At 48.9% G+C, this 17,690-nt stretch overlaps 1 protein-coding gene across 1 annotated transcript in view; it reads left to right on the top strand.

Moving 5' to 3' along the window:
• The first annotated feature begins 1,216 nt into the window (after positions 1–1,216).
• Positions 1,217–17,690, top strand: part of VASH2 (vasohibin 2) — a 33,642-nt gene continuing 17,168 nt past the window's right edge. Inside the window, exons 1-4 of the mRNA XM_033054352.1 lie at positions 1,217–1,519; positions 6,605–6,693; positions 8,977–9,033; positions 17,507–17,581. Coding sequence (XP_032910243.1) covers positions 1,217–1,519; positions 6,605–6,693; positions 8,977–9,033; positions 17,507–17,581 — 524 coding nt within the window. The remainder of the gene's footprint in view (positions 1,520–6,604; positions 6,694–8,976; positions 9,034–17,506; positions 17,582–17,690) is intronic.

Here is a 17,690-nt window from a genome sequence, read left to right as displayed (position 1 = left end):
TGCTTCCCCTGGGATCCTGCTTCCAAACCCAGCAGGGCGTGTGTGTGCCCAGCATGGATGCACATCTTCCCTCCAACAGCAGCGTTTGCTTGATAACTAGGGAAATGCAGGGCACAGAGAGGATGAAGGCTTCACAGCAGCTCTAAATCCACTCTGACCTTCACCCCTTTTCCCCGGATTGTGTTGCCATTTACACACAGAGCCCCCACATTCAGCTTGTGGGGTTTCGTACACCAAAGTCTCTTGGCTGCAAGCTGGCACTGGGCAAGCCGTGCAAGCGGGAGCCCTTGATTTGCTCTGGCTGCTGGAACAGCTTTTCGCTGTCCTCCCTTCTGTTAACCCCCCTGATGAGATCCTGGCACACCATGTGGCCAGGGGACAGCAGGGAGGATTACTGGAAGGACTCACAGAGACATGGGCTCCTGCGGAGAGTGATTAGCAACTCACCATACACTGCCGGCTGCCGAGAGCCTTCGGGAAGCGGATTAGGGCACCGCAGAGATGGGTTCCCGTCTGGAGCAGGGCAGATCCGAGCGGCAGCAGTGTCTGTGCACAGGGGCAGCGGACGGGAGCCACGCTTTCCAGATGTTTGCATCTGATGGGGGGCCACTCCTGGCTCTAGGAGATGCATTACACCGACACTGCTGTGCTTGATGTGAAACGCTGAAGGTTCCCGTCCAGGGCACAGTGGGCAGCACCGCCAGCTCTCTGCCCGGGCCCGCGGCGCTCCCCTGCCGGAGGGGTCGGGCTCGGCTCTGCTGGGCTCGGCTCGGCTGGGCTCGGCTCGGTTCGGTTCGGTTCGGCTGCGGGGAAAGCGCTCGCCCTGCGCCGCCCGGTTGTGGTGTGTGGGGCTGTCCGGCAGGGGGCGCCTCCCGGCGGCGCCTCGGCCAGTGGCGGCCCGCCCCGCCCCGCTGGCCCCGCCCCTCTTTGTTGCGGCGGCCAATGGGGGCGCGCCGCGGGCGGGCGGGCGGCCGGTCGCGCGGTAACGCGCGGCATGGCGCGCGGCGCGGGGCGCGCCCCCTGCGCGGCTGCGGCCGGTAGCGGGGTCGGGACGGGGCACCCGGGGCGAGCGGGCCGGCGCCGCTAGCGAGCGAGCGAGCGCCCGCCCCCGCCCCTCTCAGGCACACACACACACACGGATAGACAGACAGAGCGGCGGCGAGGCCGCGGGGCACATCCCGGCAGCGGTCCCGGTCCCGGGCATGGCCGCGGGGCCATGACGGGCGCGGCGGGCGGCGGCGGCGGCCGCGGGAGCAGCCGGCGTGCGGCGGCCGGCAAGGAGGGGGGCCGGTCGCGGAGCGCCCAGCCGCGGGCGGCGGGCGGCGGCGGGAGCGGCGGGGGCTCGGAGGAGGAGGAGCAGGAGCAGCAGCGGGACGGCGGCTCGCTCTTCCTGGTGAACAAGAGCGGCTTCCCCATGGACGGGCAGACCTGGGAGCGCATGTGGGGGCACGTGGAGCGGGTGCACCCCGACGGCGGGGCCGTGGCGGCGGCCATCCGCAGCGCCGCCCGCCTGGCTCGGGTAAGGCGGGGCCCCGGTGCGTGCCCTCGTGCGGGAGAGCGGCGGGCACGGAGCCCCAGCGGAGCTCGGCGGTGCGGCCGCGGGGGACTCGGGCCGGGCGGGTGTGACACCGCATCCCTGGGATGCTCTCGGGGCCGGGCGGGGTGACACCGCATCCCTGGGATGCTCTCGGGACCGTGGGAGCAGGATGGGGCACTCAGAACGGGCTGCTCAGGGGCTGCGGTTGGTGTCCTGGAGAGCAAGCAGGAGGAAAATTACTCCTTGTAGCTTGTGGAGGAAAAAAAGCAGAAAACAAGAGTTGAAAGAAATCTTAAGGGACCGAGTGAAGCACTTCGCGCAATTTAAAGCAGGTTTTTGTTCTCCTTTTGGATCACAGGCATTTCGTTAAACGCAGCGTTGCTCCTTAAATGTAGCAAGGGATTTAAAACTCAGACATTTCATTTCCAGTGTGTGGAAAGATTCCAAATGCTTCTGTCTGGTACGTTCCTCAGTACAAGCCCCAAACAGCTGTGCCTCACCCAAGTCTTTTCCTCCAGCCAGCAAATAAAATGTTGATGTCTGCTGTTGTTCCAAGGCTTCCCGACACTGTGCTGCGTTACTGATCACAATGTCTTTAACACTCTCAGCTTTGGCAGACTTGGAGCTTGATTCACTCCTTGCCTCAAGCAGCATTAATGTGAGCTGACCGCTGGATCTGGATTGATTCATACCCCTCTGCGTGCTGGGGTGAGATGGCTGGGCTGCTGCTGTCGTGGTCCAGGCTGTCAGTGATACTGATGTGAACCATATGCCTGTTCCTTTTGTGGAGTAGAAAGGAAATTCTGTGCACAGGGAAGTTGGAAGCTTATTGTGTTGGGCTGTATTGAGAAGGTGCTTGTCAAATAAGATGTGGAGTGAAAAGGGCTTTCATCTCTCTTCTGCAATGTTTAGTTCAGTGCAGGTGCAAAAGAGATGATCTTTCTCCACTCTGCTCTCCTTCTGCTGGAGCCCCCCTTTGTTTGGATGGGGGAGCATATCCAGCTAAAGAATAATCAGGTTATGCTGAGTTTGTGGTTCCTTGGTGCGGTTCATCTTGTACTTACACGAGCACTTGAGGTGGAAGTGAAGGGACAGGGAGTGGGCAGAACTTGTTTCAGCAGCCTGACCAGTTTATGCCAGTCTAAATGTCCTGCAAGCCCACTTGGTGTTGAGATGGAAAAGCACGCGCTACACTTGACTTTCATCCTTTACTTCCCAGCTCCAGAGCATGTAACTTTTACTGGTGACACCCGTGGTGACTGACAAAGCATCTGGTGAGAGGCATGCCAGTGGCTCCAGTGTGCTGGCCTGCACACTGTATTCCTGTGGGAATGTCCCAGAGCACTGCCCATGGCTTCTTCCTCAGTACCACAGCTCTGGGCTGACTCTCTGTAGCATGTGTGTAAGCTGGGCAGGTTAAAAAATGTTTTGAAATCTGGCTGACCAAATCATTTGATGTTGATGATCAGTGTGCAGTGCTGTAGGAGTTGCACTCCAGCACTGCCCAGAAGCAAAATCCCTGTTAGAGAGATTTCTTCAGGGGCAGGAGGACCTGGTGCCCTGTGTGACAAAGTAGCTCTTGCTGGCTAATGTGGGACCTCTGGGGTCAGAAAATAGTTTGAGGGCTACCTGGTGCTTATTAGGACCATAGCTCAGGTGAGCAAACTAAGATTAGGAGCAGGGTTTGTTTTTTTTGCCACAAAGTGGTAGTGGATTAGCAAAGTTGTGATGGTAATTTCCACTCACATTCCCATTCTGACCCAGAGACTTGTTCCTTAAATGCTGGTACAAATTTTCTTAATTGGCTTGTGCTGCTGGGTGTGTGTGACCCTGCAAAAGACCAGGTACTGCCGTTTGGGAGTGATGAGGGAAACTTGTGCCTGTGAGAAGATGATTTATAATCTGCTTGCATTGATAGTTGGTTCAGGCTGAGTGAGTGGCGTGTGCAACTGCTCCATTTCTGCATCTGATCTCTTCTTAATCCCTAGTGATGGGAGAGAGTTTTCATCCCCTCTCCAAGAAGCTCCACTTGATTGCTCTAATCATCTTGGCATTAGTCTCAGCAATCATACACGCAGGGTGGTAAGTAGCTTCTGACTGTGTCACTGAGGTTGTCCTTACTGGAACAAATGCAAACTGCAGAGGTGCAGGCTGCATCTCTCTCGGGAGGCAGAGTTCTTACAAAAAGCTGGCTTGTCTGCAAGGACAGTTTTGGAACCTGTGGGGTCTCCACCTCGGACTGTTGGCTTGAGCTCTGGGAATAGTGCAGGCTTACCGTTTGGAAGGGCTGTGCAATCCTTTTTGTTCTGTGATCCTGGAGATACTTGGAGATCATATGAAATTAAACCTCTCAGCAGCTTTGAGGACTCTTGCCTGTCAGCCTCATCTGTGCTGAGTAACAGTGTGCTTGCAGGGGGAGCTAGTAAAAAATGACTTTCTGGTCATTAAGTGAGACAGTGGAATTGGGCAGAACGAGTTTCACACAGGATGTCTGGGGTGAGCTGAGACTACAGCGTTTCCAGCATTGGGATGAGTCTCCAGCTCTGCCACGTGGTCTTGCACTGCAGCGGCTCCACTGTCTGGAGTTGCTATTCCTTGGAAAGACTGACAAAAGGTCGAGGCTTTTCATCTGACTCGTCTCTGAATTTCACTTGCTTTACAAATTTATGGTCTGCAGTGCTGTGTCTGCATTTCCTCTTGCCGTCCATGACCTCCTGCTACAATCCTTGCCTGCTCCTTGCTGCTGTGGATGCATACCAGGAGCTGGAGGGCTGCATCCTCAATCACAACAAAGCTGTGCTTTCCTTCACTTTGTTGTATTGTGCAGCCCTGGCTTCTGCTCCATGCTGGGTGGGTGCCCAGGATCAATCCTCCTGCAGCTGGGGCAGGAATCAGATAGGAGAAGATGTTTGGAGGGAGTGGGAGTGGTGTGTGGCTGCCCACTGCTGCTCTGGCTGGCAGCGTGGTGGGTGTACTGCCTGCCCTGCTCTGGAGAGAGGAGAGCAGTGCTGCCCTGTGTGGGCTCAGGCTTATGGATGCTCCTCCCTTCTTGCCTGAGGTCTGGAGGGGCTCAGCAGGCCTGATGAGGTAACTGGAATGTGTTCTACCCACTGAGAAAACCCTGGTTCTTTTTTCTAAGCTATGCTAGGACGTGGTCATCCTCCTTGGTTATCCTCCTTGGTAGTATGATCGCCTGCCTTGGAGATGGGGGGCAGCTCACTTGGAGGTCTGAACCTGTTCCCTCTGGTGAGGGTGGCCACTGTGGGTTTCAGAAAGGGCTGTGTCCCTTCTCACTGATGCCATCCCTATGGGATGCTGTCCTGGGGCTTGCAGCAGGCTGAGGGCTGGGAGAAGGATGAAATCCCCACTTCTGCAGCATCCAGGGCTCCCATTGCCTCAGTGTGTTGTGTAAGTGCAATGCACCTAGAGCTTCTGTATCTTTGAAGCCAAGGACTGAGTATATTGGGGCAGAAATGGCCACCCCAGGAAGGTGTGGCAGCCCTGCCATAATTCCCTTTGTCAGCTCCTTGCTGCTTCTGAAACTTGAGCCTTATCTGGTGTGTTGAGTCCAGGTCTGCCCTCTTGCTGGAACGGACAGGTGAATAATCCATGCAGCCCAAAGGGGCTGGGTGAGAAAGCAACCTGTGGAACCAAAAAAATGTCTCTAATGAAGAGCTTAGGCATGAAAATCATGATTAAGAAGCGCTAATGAGTCTTGCTCATAACTCCCACTGGTGAGAGGAGAGCCCATGTGTGCAGTGCCTGTGAAGCACTGGGATGGCGGGGGCGAGCTGGAAGCCTTGCCATCTGCTAGCCACTTACAGTATGTTTCTGTGTGCCAGTAGTGTAGAACTCTCTGGTTTGGTGCTTTTCCTCCCCTTCTCCAAGGTGTATTTACTATTTGACTGCAATAACTCACTGCCTGTAGTAAATGCTGGGTTTTTTCGCCTTGGGATTACTGGTGCTCGTTCTCTGAAAGGAAACCCACAATCTTAATGGAGGTGGGAACTGGAAAGTCTTTGTGGCAGAGATGGCCCTACAGCACCTGAACTTGCTCTTCTTATCAGTAATTGCTGGCTTGAAGTGTATTAAGGACAGTGATATGTCACTTTATGAGCTGTAAACTATGGTTACGACTATGTGGGCCCACAGATGCTTTTATCTGCACCTTGTCACAGCTGCCCAAATTACTGGTTCCTGAATTCGAGTTGGCATTAATATTCAAATAAACTGTTTCCTCCACTGTGCTTGTGAGAATTGTGCTAACTTCTTTTTAGCCATGCTGCCCACTTTAATATCTGCTGAGCCCGTATTTTGCAGTCTCACCCTTGAAATATGTGGAGTTGGGACAGTGCTGTGCCCCTTTCCTGCATGGCTGCAGGCTCAGGAACCAAATAGCTGTGGGGATTAAACATGGATTGAGGGCCTGCCTTCTTAAAATGCTTAGGCACAAGCAGATGTCTTATGAGATTTTGGAAAAATCCCATTATGTTGCCAGTCTATATCTTTAAGTGTCTTAAAGTCATTAAATATTTGGGTCCCAGGTGGTCTTCTAGGTACTGTGCTCTCCCTCCCCAGCAAGCATGCTGCAGACACACGGCAGATGGGAAATTATGCAGCCCAGGATCCTTGTCTCCTTTTATCTGTCTCCTGTGGTAAAGGAGGCCAAAAATTAGACTTGAAATGGCTTCCTGGGGGAGGGAGAGCAGCAGAGGCAGTACTGGGACTCTGCTCACCCAAACTGCCCTGTGCTGGGGCTGGGGGGAGGGAAATGGGCAGCACAGGCTTTCTGTGCTGGGCTGCCTGCCTGCATGGGGTGGTGTTTGAAGGATGCTCTGATGATCTGCCTACCACGGGCTCTCCATGCAGGGACAGGGCTGGCCCTGCTGCTGGGGAGCCCCTGTGGTCAGAGGATGCCTTTGCCTGGTGCTTGGGTTCACGTGGGGTTTCAGCCATCTGTGCTGCTGTGTTGTGTAGCACTAAGCACATGCTGCTGTGAATAAATCACTTATCTGCTCTGCGGGATCCGTGGCTGTCTAACCTCTTTATCTTTTTTCTTGTGTCCAGCCCTCAGTGCCTCCAGTGCCAAACTACAAGCTCTCCATGTCAATCCCAGAATGGCTGCAGGCAATACAGACCTACATGAAGCTGCTGCAGTATCCTTCTCGAGCGTGTGGTCTCCGGAAAGAAGGCTGGTGTGAATTAACAGAGCTTTACTGAAGCCTTAGCTGGTTGCAAAGGCTTGGGATCATTTGGGGGTAAAGGGATGCCTCCAGGGATTTGTGATAGCACCAGCAGCACTGAGCTTGTCATAGCAATCCTCTGGGAGATGTAATTAACTTTAAATTGTACTGAAAAATTTAACTGGAATGACGTTGGTGGGAAGAGAAGTGCTTATTTTGAAGTTGATTTATGAGGATATTATGATCAGATCATGATGCCTGGAGAAATAATATGGCATCTCGTCATAAAGCAACTGAGAGAGAGCCAGTGTTGTGGCAAACCCTTTCTCCCTCTGCCTTGGCAGCCCCTGTGGGTTCCCTGAGGATTGCCTGTGTGCTCAGCCTGCAGGGAGTGCTTGTCACTGGGGTGAGGGGCACAAGCAGCTGTCCTTTGATGCAGGAACTGGCCAAAGGAATCTCCTTTCCAGGTGTCCCACCCTGCTTGGGGGATTCATCAGGGATCTACACATCTGTCTAGCCTCCCTGTCACCGCCCCATGCCCAATTCCTGACTTTCCATTGCTGACAGATCATTTCAGAGAAGGTTGCTGGCCCAGATGCTGCTCTTCTGTTTCCCTTTTTTCCTAAACTCTTTCTAAACTTTTTGTGTATGTGTGTATGGTGAAACTGTGGGGACGAGGAATGAGTGTGAAGTCCTGGCAAGGATTAAGAAAGGATATGGGTGGCAGCTGGAAGAACATCCAGAAATAGCAGGCGTGGTTAGCGTGGTGGTTGGGATCAAGGGCCTGGAGCTGCTGCAGCTGCCGTGGGGAGGGAGGCTGGGGCTGCCTGCTCTGCAGGGGGATGGGGCATTTCTCTTCTTTGTGGCAGCCACTTGGCCGGGACAAGAGGCTTCTTGCTCACTGGGGTTGTTCCAGAGAGGATACCATGTCATGCAGAGCTCCAAAAACTACATTATCCCCCACCTCACCCCGTAGTGGTTTTGAGATTCTGCTTTCTGCTATGTAGCAGGAGCAGGGCTTAGGCACAGGGTTTGGGTCTGTGTTCAGAAAAACTTCAAAGTAGGCTGGGGAGCAGCCTCTGGACTGCCTTTGAGGGCTGAAAGAGGATGCATGAGCAGAGCACCCTGAAAGGGCCTCTTGAATTAGGTTTTGAAGGCAGGAGGGAAGTAAAGCCTTGTTTGTGCAGGACTCTGAACTCTCATTTGAAGTCAGTTCAGAGCATCCTGGCAAGAGCTGGAGTTTTTATTTAGGCTATGGTTATACATCCAGCAGCTGTGCTATTTATGCCTTGCAAGCAGCTCTTTGCTTCCATGGGGTCACCTGCTTGTGCCCTGGTATCTGCCTTGGTATCACCAGTTTTACTGGCATGAACATTCTGAATTTGGGTACTAGGTTAGGAAAGAGATTCAATGGAAAAGTAACCTAGCATAAGTAAGGGCAGAGTGATTTGTTTTTTCTTTACAAAGCTTTATTGGGTGTTTTGTTTTGATTTTGATTTTACTGAACAGATTGTTTTCCTGGTCTGATTTATTGCATTGCTGCTTGAACAGAAGTGCTCAAGGAGCAGGGAAGAGACTGCTTTTGCTGGTGCTGTCATGTGCAGCCTGTGCTGCTAGGCAAGTGGTGCTGAGATTTGGTTGACTGTCTGCTGGTATCATTTGTGATGAACTTTTCTGCTATTAGTGTTAGCCAATGACCTTGATTTGCACATAGCTGGTTGTTTTCATTTCAAGAGCATTTTACTTTTTAGAGAATGATTTATGTTTTGTAAGTGTGAATGGATGCACCTGCAATGGTTTGGGTTGACAGGTCGTAGGTGAGCCATGTGGCTGATGGAGTTAAAAGACTTCTAAAGAAAATAAGGTTTTTCAGACCCTGGATTATATGGTTTGGGTAGGCTTGTGAAAGCTTTCTCTTGCCCGGGTGGGAGACTTTTTCAAACTTGCAACCTAGTAATGAGTGGGACCTAGTGGAAAAGAGAATTTATAACCTTCAAATGCTGAATTTGAGTGTAATTTTAGATGGTCAGCCTTAATACCTGACTCTGCACCTAGTGCTGCTAATTGGTCATATAAAAAAACAAGTGAAAAATTTTGCTTTATTTCACATGCCAAGTGTTTGCTATCTGAGAGTCAATGGCTTTTACTGCCCATTTTGTGTTTCAACAGGATGTCAGAACTGAAATTTGCCTTTTGAGCAGTGTTATTTTATTGCTTGACTGTTGAAGTTACTTTCCTTTAACAGACAAAATACAGATACAATCACACGGGAACACAGTTCTTCGAGATCAGAAAAACCAGACCTCTGAGTGGGTAAGTGTCACGGGAATTGCTCTATGCCCTTGCCCTGATCACCTGGCATTTAAGCACTGCAGCACCATGGAATGGGAGGGCTGTCTCTTCATGCCACAGCTCCTCTGGCAGGGCCAAAGCTGCCTCTGCTGCTGCCTTTGTGAGGAGTGTCCCAGCTTGCTGCCGGGTGGCAAATGGACCATGGAGACCAGCAGGTGGAAGGGCTGTTCTTGCTCAGCAGCTGCGTGGGAGCTGCTTGGCTGCAGGCCAGAGCTGCATGCACAGGGGTGGGAAAACACCCTGCTTGCTGGTGTTGGGCTGGGCTGTTTTTCTGAAAACTGAGCGAGTCCTGATATTCTGGTTGTGCTGAAATGCCCTTTGCAGGTGGTAGGAAGGGATTAGCTGCACAAAATGCAGCAGGGTTTTGACATCCTGGGCACAGCAGTTTTCCCTGGAGGCTCACAATGGACTGTTTAAGTCATGTCCGTGCTTCTGCCTTGCTGCTCATCTTGCTGTTCCATCCATGGTGGGCTTGTGCTGGTTGGTGATGGTTTGTGCAGTGCAAATGCGAACATGTGCCCAGAGAGCCTGGCAGCAGAGTACTGGGGTCTCTTGCATGTTAGAACTACATCATACTTAGGACAGCTCTTTAACAGAACCTAACAAATTGGCAGGTTAGGGCAGGAAGGGTGTTGACAACATTATGCTTTTATTTTAGGGTGAAATTTAGATAAGCAGAATATAATTACTCCCATAGACTGGTCTGTCTCTAGCTCTTCCCAGCTCTCTGTGATTACACTAATGGTCCCTCACTCTAAAATTCCAGTTCCCATCTCAGCTTTGTGCTTCAGGTTTTCATCTTGCTGACAGCAGTCTTTCTCACTGCCTTTACTTAATGTTCACTGCTCTGGTGGAACTAGTTTAAAACAAATCTTGTGCCTTGAATGATAGATGGCTTTACAGAAGCTTAAACCAATTTTCAAGCTGCTCACTCATTTTTAAATTTGTCCCATTACTTTTTTCAAAGGAAGTGAAGGATGAAAATGAATTATGCTCAGCACTTACCACTTAAAAGGTCATTGTCTTCCTGGGCTGGATAAAAGCCTGGCTCACAAGGATGGTTCTTTTTCCTAGAAGGGTACAAATACAGAGCTCACAGCTGGAGATGTGCCTGTGGCTTCAAATCATCTCCCAAATGGACCCACTTCCTCTGTTTATCTGTCTTAGTGTTTGCCTGGGGATGAGTGTCTGACCCTCTCCTTGTTGCTGCTTGGAACTTCTTGGAATGGGGTGGCAGGACTTTGTGGAGTTAAGGATGGTGCCCTGGAAATGGTCCAACCCCTCAGGGGCTGCCAGATTTCCAGGCACAGATGTCTGAACATGGTGTGTGCTGGACTTAAACGGTGTGAAGTCCTGAGACCTGTGCTGCTTTTTCCTGGATTGGTAGATGGGAGTGCTGGGAGGAGTGGAGCTGTCAGGGGCATGTGTTGCTGCCCAGATCCTGCTGCAGGGCTCTAACACTTGCCTGGTCTTGGTTTCTCCAGTTTTGGGAAGGAGAGTGCATGCAAGGCTGTCTGAAGTTCCTGTCATTTTTATGAAATCAAAATTACAGTTGTTTTTATGAAACTTGTAGTTTCTGGTTTAGATTTCAGATCTTTTAAGATTTGCTTGGCCAAGTCAGGAGGATGGGACCAGACTTTTTTCAGTGGAGCCCAGTGACAGGACATGGAGCAATGGGCAGAAATTGGAAGTTCCATCTAAGTATAAGGAAAAAAATTTTTACTTTAAGGCTGACTGGAAGAGCACTGGAACAGGTTATGGAGTCTCCTTCTGTGGAGATACTCAAAACCTACCTGTGCAACCTACTCTAAATGAACCTGCTTTAGCAGGAGGGTTGGGCAGATGGTGTCCAGAGGTCCCTTCCAACCCCAGCTTTGGTCATTCTGTGTGAACAATGCATTGTTTGCCTTGTAATGTTGAGGTGTGCTCGAAAGCTTCCCTTTTCTTTCACCTGGAGTGCAGGCCAGTTCTCATCAAAGCTGAAAAATCACACACCTCCAAGTTGTTTTTTTTTTTCCTGGGAGGTGTGTTCTGCTTTGCAAGAAATCTGCTCCCAGCGTGGCAATGACAGGTGTCTTGTGCCAAGGTGACAGGAGCTGCTCTGAGCAGTTTCTGGGCTGTGAAAGGGCTCGCTTGCTGCAGCACAGCATTTGCAAGCTGATCGGGCAAGAGGCTGAAAGCCACCAATTGCCACTGGCTCTTGAAAAATGAGGCTGTTCCCAGAGCTTTACTGACACTAAACATATTGCTGATTTCAGAATGTGAGGGCTCAAAGCTAATGAAAGTATTACGAGATCTTTGGCAGCCTCTCTTTGAGACAGCAGTGGCTGGACACAAAGAAGCTGAGTACTAGATGGAAATTGAATATTCATAAATTCATGTGAAAGTGTCCTAAAGCAGCTGGGGCATATTAATGAGTTTTTCTGTTATGAAGGGAGGACTAGATATTGTAGAGATTTACTGCCAGCATCAGTGTGATGTATGAGAAAATAAAAATGTGTGGCTGAGCATAGGAAGAAGAGCATAAATTATCTATAGAAACTCAATAAGGGATATAGTTTTGCTATAACTCAGTGTTTACAATCCCTTTAAGAACAAGTCAGTCTTATTATCAACTTAACTTTCAGAGTGCCAGACACCACGTGGATTTGTCTAGACTGCAGATAGCACTTTTGGAAATGCTAGATTTCTGTTGGCATAGCTGTGTGAGTCGGGGTGGCAGAGCTGTGAACCTGTAAACTCTGTGGGCTGTTCTTGTTGTACTGGCAAACTGTCTGAAAATGTGCCTGGGTCTCACCTCTCCTGAGCTGGCTGCATTTGCACAAAATCCAAATTTACGGGTGTAGCTACATCCACTGTAGGAGTGCCTTGCTAATACAAGTATCCCAGGACAGTGCCCTTCACAGGGTTCATGATGTACCTTTTTGAACTAAATAGTTAAAGGGCACCCTGTGAAGTTCAGCTCTACTGGTCCATGTGTGCATGCATGTGATATAAATGTTTCAGACACCAGTAGGACTGGTTTTCCTTTTCCCAGCCAGGATTATGCTGGCTAAACCTATATCAGACTTTAGTTGGTACAACTAGTCTGATAAAAATCGGTACTTTTGACTAACATAGCCATTCTTTTTAAAACTTCCAGGCTCAGATCATGTAAGAGCTGTAGGAAAAAAGTGTTATGTCTGTATCTAGTAATATCTGTGAATTAAATGTCAACAAGCTGTTGCTACTGGGTTTACAAGGAGAGATAAGCCCTCTGGAAGCTTCTGTTCTAGGATGCAAGCATGAGGCACAATGAGAAACAAATCTCTTTGTCCTCCACAGAGGATTTGGGTATTGTACTGTTGCCTCCAGTTAAGTGCCAGCTGAACAGGGGGACCTACAACTGAAGCAGAAACTGATGTTTGGGTAGGTTTCTTGTAGGAATTAGAGCCCAGAAGCTGCTCTGTGAGGAGGGAGAGGCATTCAGTGGCTGCAGATGTAATAATGTGTAATGGATCGCAGTAAAGGAGCGCGATAGGAGCTGTCACGTGGCAACCACACAGCCAAATAACAGGGAAGGGGACACAGGAAATAATACTGTTTCCACACACCATGTTATTAAGGAAACACTGATGGGGCTATAAAGAAAAATGGGCTTATGCCATTTCCAGACAATAGACTGCAAAAGGCATTTGAACATCTGCTTCTCTCTCGCACAAAGGGGGAATGTTAAAGATGTGGTGTGGTGTTCAGATGTGGTGGAAATGCTTCTGCTGTTGAAACACTGTTTTTGGAGAGAGACACAAGATGTGTATCTGCTCTGCTGTTTTATCTCCTTTTGCTCCTGCTGGTGCCTTTCACCTCTCTTGGCTTCATTATCATGAATGAAACGGTCAGGAGGCTTAGAAAGACTTGGGAGAGGGAGATTTTATGGGCCTAATGCAAAATACATGGGTCTGTGCAAGGGCAATTTTGTGGAAAAATGTGCTGGGGAATCTCACTAATAAAAAATTTATTGAGTCTTGTAGGAGTCTTTCTGGTGAAGGTAATGGGGAGCCTCTCCTAAGCATGGTCATCCCTGAAGGGACTCTGGCGTGATCGGTGCCAGCTGGTGAGATCCAGATCCTCCAGTTTTGGGCATGCTGAAAGGTTTAAGATTTTTCTTACCTGTGTATGAAATTGGGTGCCCCAAGTGAAAAATCTGGGAGCAAAAGGAATTAATGGTTGCTATGAGCTGTCTTTAGACACTGCCATTTTAAACAGAAAGCATCCCAAAGAGGCAAAGTCAACTCCTCTCAGGGCCTCTCCTGCTGCAGGAAGAGCAAGGGAGATAGTCCTGGTGGGCTCCTGAAAACACTGAAGAAATTTGAATCAATTAACAAGGAAACATCACTATCTGCCAAGGACTAGGTCTTGAGGAAAGAGCAAGCAGCCTGTTCCTGCTGGCTGCATTTGTTAGAGGCTGAAGTGTGTTCACTGTGGTCTGGAATAAGATCTGCCTGGCAGAGGTCAGAGTGGTGCAAATGCCACAAAGAGGAGAGCTGCAAGGTGCTTCTCTTTGACTGTAGCAGTCTCTCCTGAGTTCCTGGAAGAGATGGGCTGCCCCCAGTGCTCACTGGAGTGTGGGGAGAGGGTGACTGTGGGCTAGTTTCCAGCTGTCTGATAGAAGACTGTAAAGAGTAGCTGTATATGTGGACTCTTTTCAGGTAGCTGTCAAGATGTAAAGAAAATCCCAGAAGCAAACCCTGCTAAGACAGGGAACTGAAATGCTTGATGTTTTAAAATTCTTTTCCACCTTCCTTAAATCTCCTTTCACAAGTTTAACTGCAGACTTTCTGGTCACTGTTAATGTCTGAGACAGTGTGATAAGAACTGAGGAGTGAGGGAAAAGGGGGAAAGGACAAATCAAAGAGCACCTGTAATGAGCTGTTTTCAAATGAGATGAATGCTCTGTCATTTGCCATAGGTCATTTGCCATAGATCCCTCAGAGAACTGACAAGCAGCCTTCAACCATTAATATTTGTGTTAGAGAATGTGGGGAGGGTGGGTGCTGGGGAAGGCAAAGATAGCAGCCTTTAAAAAGAATAAGGGAAAAGATAAGTCTGGGAACTTTGAGTTTATCTGCAGTTCAAGGGAAGGGAAAGGCAACATCAATATTGTTGGGCAGTTAGTTTCTGAGAATTTCCTTCTATGAGTGTGCAAGAGCTTTTGTCAACAAAGGAGAAGATGTAATAACTCCTTGTTTTAGTGTGGCTTTTGATAAGGCCACATCTTATCTCTGCAGATAAGGCAGGGACCTTGAGTCTAAATAAAACTGTTTAATGTAAGGATGCAACTTGGTGAAAAGCAACACTAGAAAGTGGCACTTTACCAATCTTGCCTAGCAGAGATTGTCACTTGGGGTGTGCAGTGTCCGTCCCAGCTCAGTTTTTCCTTAATGGCATGGGTAAGACTAATTGTTTGCTGATGGATGGTTTGCAGTCCAGGCTGGACAAGGTGACAAGTGAAAAGGGAAACTTTGGAAAGTGAAACTGGGATATTCAGAGTGATCTCTTGGGCTGGAACAAGCAGGAGATAATTTAGTGAGGGCAAATCATGGAGAGTTTGGGAATAGCCAGCTGTGGAGAGGGAAAAGGCTAGTTTTGTAAAGAAGAAACTGAGCTTAAAAAAATAAAAGAAACCAAATAAAATTCACTAAAAAAACCCAGTCAAAAAATATCCACTTCTAACAAAAAAACCTCTCAACCAACCCATCAAAAACACCAACAAAAAAAATTCAGTGTGGGCCAACAGGGAAAAGCTAACAGCTCACTGGCTTGGTTGCAAATATCTACTGAAAGATGGATTCGAAAGGAAATTGGTCTGTTTGTACTGTTGTGGGCTTAGCCAAAGGACTGAGAAGTGAGTTGGTTGAAGGGATTCCAAAATTGAAAGAAACAAACATTGTCCTAAAATCTTAACCTAAGGGGGCAACTTTCAGGGAGAGTGAGGGAAGAAATAAATAAATAAAAATTGGTGTGGTTTTTTTCTCATTTTTACAGAGGAGAGGGTAGATTACAGTCTTTTGCATATACAAATGTCTGTAGCAAGAGGAGAGATAATGAATGGTCTCCAAGCCTGCTGTGGAGAGCAGAAATAGCGCCTGATTTAATTTGCAAAAAGGGAAGGATTTAGTTTAAACATGAGGGGACCTTCTTAGATGCAAGGTTAAGTATAGGATAGATCAGCTGTTGGGTTCCCAGGCTTTTGAGAAGCCAGTTGAAAGTAGACTGAAAAATAATCTGTGAGGAGTGATTTACATTTGGCTTGTGCTACCTTGGGCAGAGCAGTGGCTTGGGGATCCTCCAGGGGCTCTGCCTCCAATACAAACACAGGGTTTAAGGCCATGCTCTGACTCAAGCTTGTTAAAAGTGGAAGAAAAACTCTCAGTGGCTCTTGAACTGGGTCATGGACATAAACCCTGCGGTCCTTGCTGTAAGTGCAGAGAGAAAGCAAACTGTTTGCAGAGTGCTCCCCAGGATTCCAGGGAGGATGTGTGTGAGGGCACAGCCTGCCCCAGAGGTGCAGGTGGATGCTGGTTTGCTGACAACTGGGGGTGCCTCCTGAGGGGTGCTCCCCTTGTCACTGTCCTGCTCCATTGGTGTCTCTGAGCTGCCAGGTCCTGCTGCAGCTCCTGCATCCAGGTGCAGGTTGCTGAGGAGGAGATGCTGGCCCTGCCCCTGCCCCTCTGACTGTGCTAACCAGGCACAGGGCAGACCAAATGGCTTGCAGATAAATGGTTTTACAACTCAACGTTTTTCCTCATGATGCACATTTGTCATCAGCTTTTTTTTAAAATATATTTTTATTTTTGTGTGTGTGTGTGGGGTTTTTTTTATTTTTAATGTAACTCTCATGTAGTTAGAAGATAAGAAATTCAATGGATTATCTTGTTTATGGATACCTCCCATGCCTCATCTGTGCATAACACTTCTGAGACAGAGACAGGGCTTTGCAGTGGCCACTGCTGTGACCAGTGGCCAGCCTCTGTGGGGGATGAAGGAGCCCCATTGTGTGCCCTCCCCAGGGCTGCTCTGTGCTTCCAGCAGTTCTCTGAGGCTCTGTGGCTGATTGTGAGTGTGGAGGAGGCAGGCAAACTCTAATTAGTCTTCTGTACCGCAGGCAGAGTGTAAGGGGTGGTTGTTTACAAATGAAAAGATAATTTCTAACTTGGGTAAATGGGACATGAAATGCCTGTGACAGGCTGTAATAGCAGTGGAAGCTCTGTTGTCACTTGCATTCAACACCAGGTTTAAAGTGCATGGGGTGGGTGAGTCAGAAAGTGGGGTAAACAGGCTCTGATGGTTTCAGATGCATGTTTTCATAATCTTCTCTAATATAAATATTTTTGTCATTTAATGTTGTATGTCCTTAGAGTAGGGATCTGTTTACAAAGTTCTTCCCAGAGACAGGGTATGGATAGAGAAGGCTGCAAAATAAAAGTTATCCTTTGGCTTAGCTTTCAGCTGCGCTTTTTTGTGCGGGTGTTTTTTTTGGTGTGACACTGGATGTCTCTTCTGGTCTTTTTTAGGCTACTTCCAGTACTTTTTTTTCCCAAACTGTCCAGGGTTTCAGGATCTGTTTGTGGAAGGGGATAGGTTATCTACTAGGTTAATAGTGCAGTGTCAGTCTGGTACAGCAGCTTTCTCAGCTGACCTGAGGTTGCTTGATGCTTGTCACAGTGTTGTACTCCAGAGATAGTGTCTAGATTGTAACTAAACTTCAGGAACTTGGAAAATCCTGGGCATGTATCGTTTCCTGCACACCTGCAGGAAATGGTGTGGATTTTGCCACTTTTCCTGTCCACAGGAGATGTGCAGCAGCAGCAAGACAATAACTCAGTTTGCAGGGATATGAAGTGTCTGTTGGTAGAACTTTCTGCAGAGCAGGCTTTGATAAAAAGGCAATAAATTCTGGTCTGCAGCCATAGTTATGGGATTCCAGAGGTATTTGTAGCTTTTAGGGAGCCATGTAACCATCCTCTCTCTTCTGGTTTGTTTGTTTGTTTTTCCTCCAGAGGAGAGCCAGGCTTATTTTGAAAATAAGCTAAACTCTGGGATTTCCATGATTGCCAGCTGGTGCAGTTCAACAGTGTTACAGTCTGAAGTGATGCTCAGGGAGTTGCTGTGAGAGGCAGAGAGGACTGCATTCCTCCCATCCACCTTCAGAGGCTGGAAGGCACTGGGATGCCAAATACTGTTTTGTTTTTCCTCTTTCTTTTCTTTTCCCCCAGTCAGTCATCCTCCAGAAGTTAACAGGACTCTGACAGGTCACTGAAGGGGAGAATCAAGTTCACCAGCTCTTGCTGAGATAAGAACTGGAGGTGCCTGGCTCTTGACATATGAGAGGACCTTTTGATTCCTGTCAATTGCTCTACTGGAAGGACTGAAAACTGTTTTGTTTCTGTTCTAGGTTAATGGAGACAGCAAAAGAAATGACCAGGGAGTCCTTACCTATCAAATGCCTTGAAGCAGTTATCCTGGGGATGTATCCTTTCACATGCCTGTGACTTTTTCCACTGCAGCTCTGTTTAATACATTGCCCCTCGTGGATGTGTTGGAGAGGGTTGCAGCCACAGGTGAGTGCCAGCAGCTTG

This window comes from Catharus ustulatus, chromosome 3, assembly GCF_009819885.2.
Source record: "Catharus ustulatus isolate bCatUst1 chromosome 3, bCatUst1.pri.v2, whole genome shotgun sequence".
NCBI classification, from domain to species: Eukaryota; Metazoa; Chordata; class Aves; order Passeriformes; family Turdidae; genus Catharus; species Catharus ustulatus.
The sequence above is the reverse complement of the archived record's forward strand: the minus strand, read 5'-3'. Positions and strand labels throughout refer to the sequence as shown.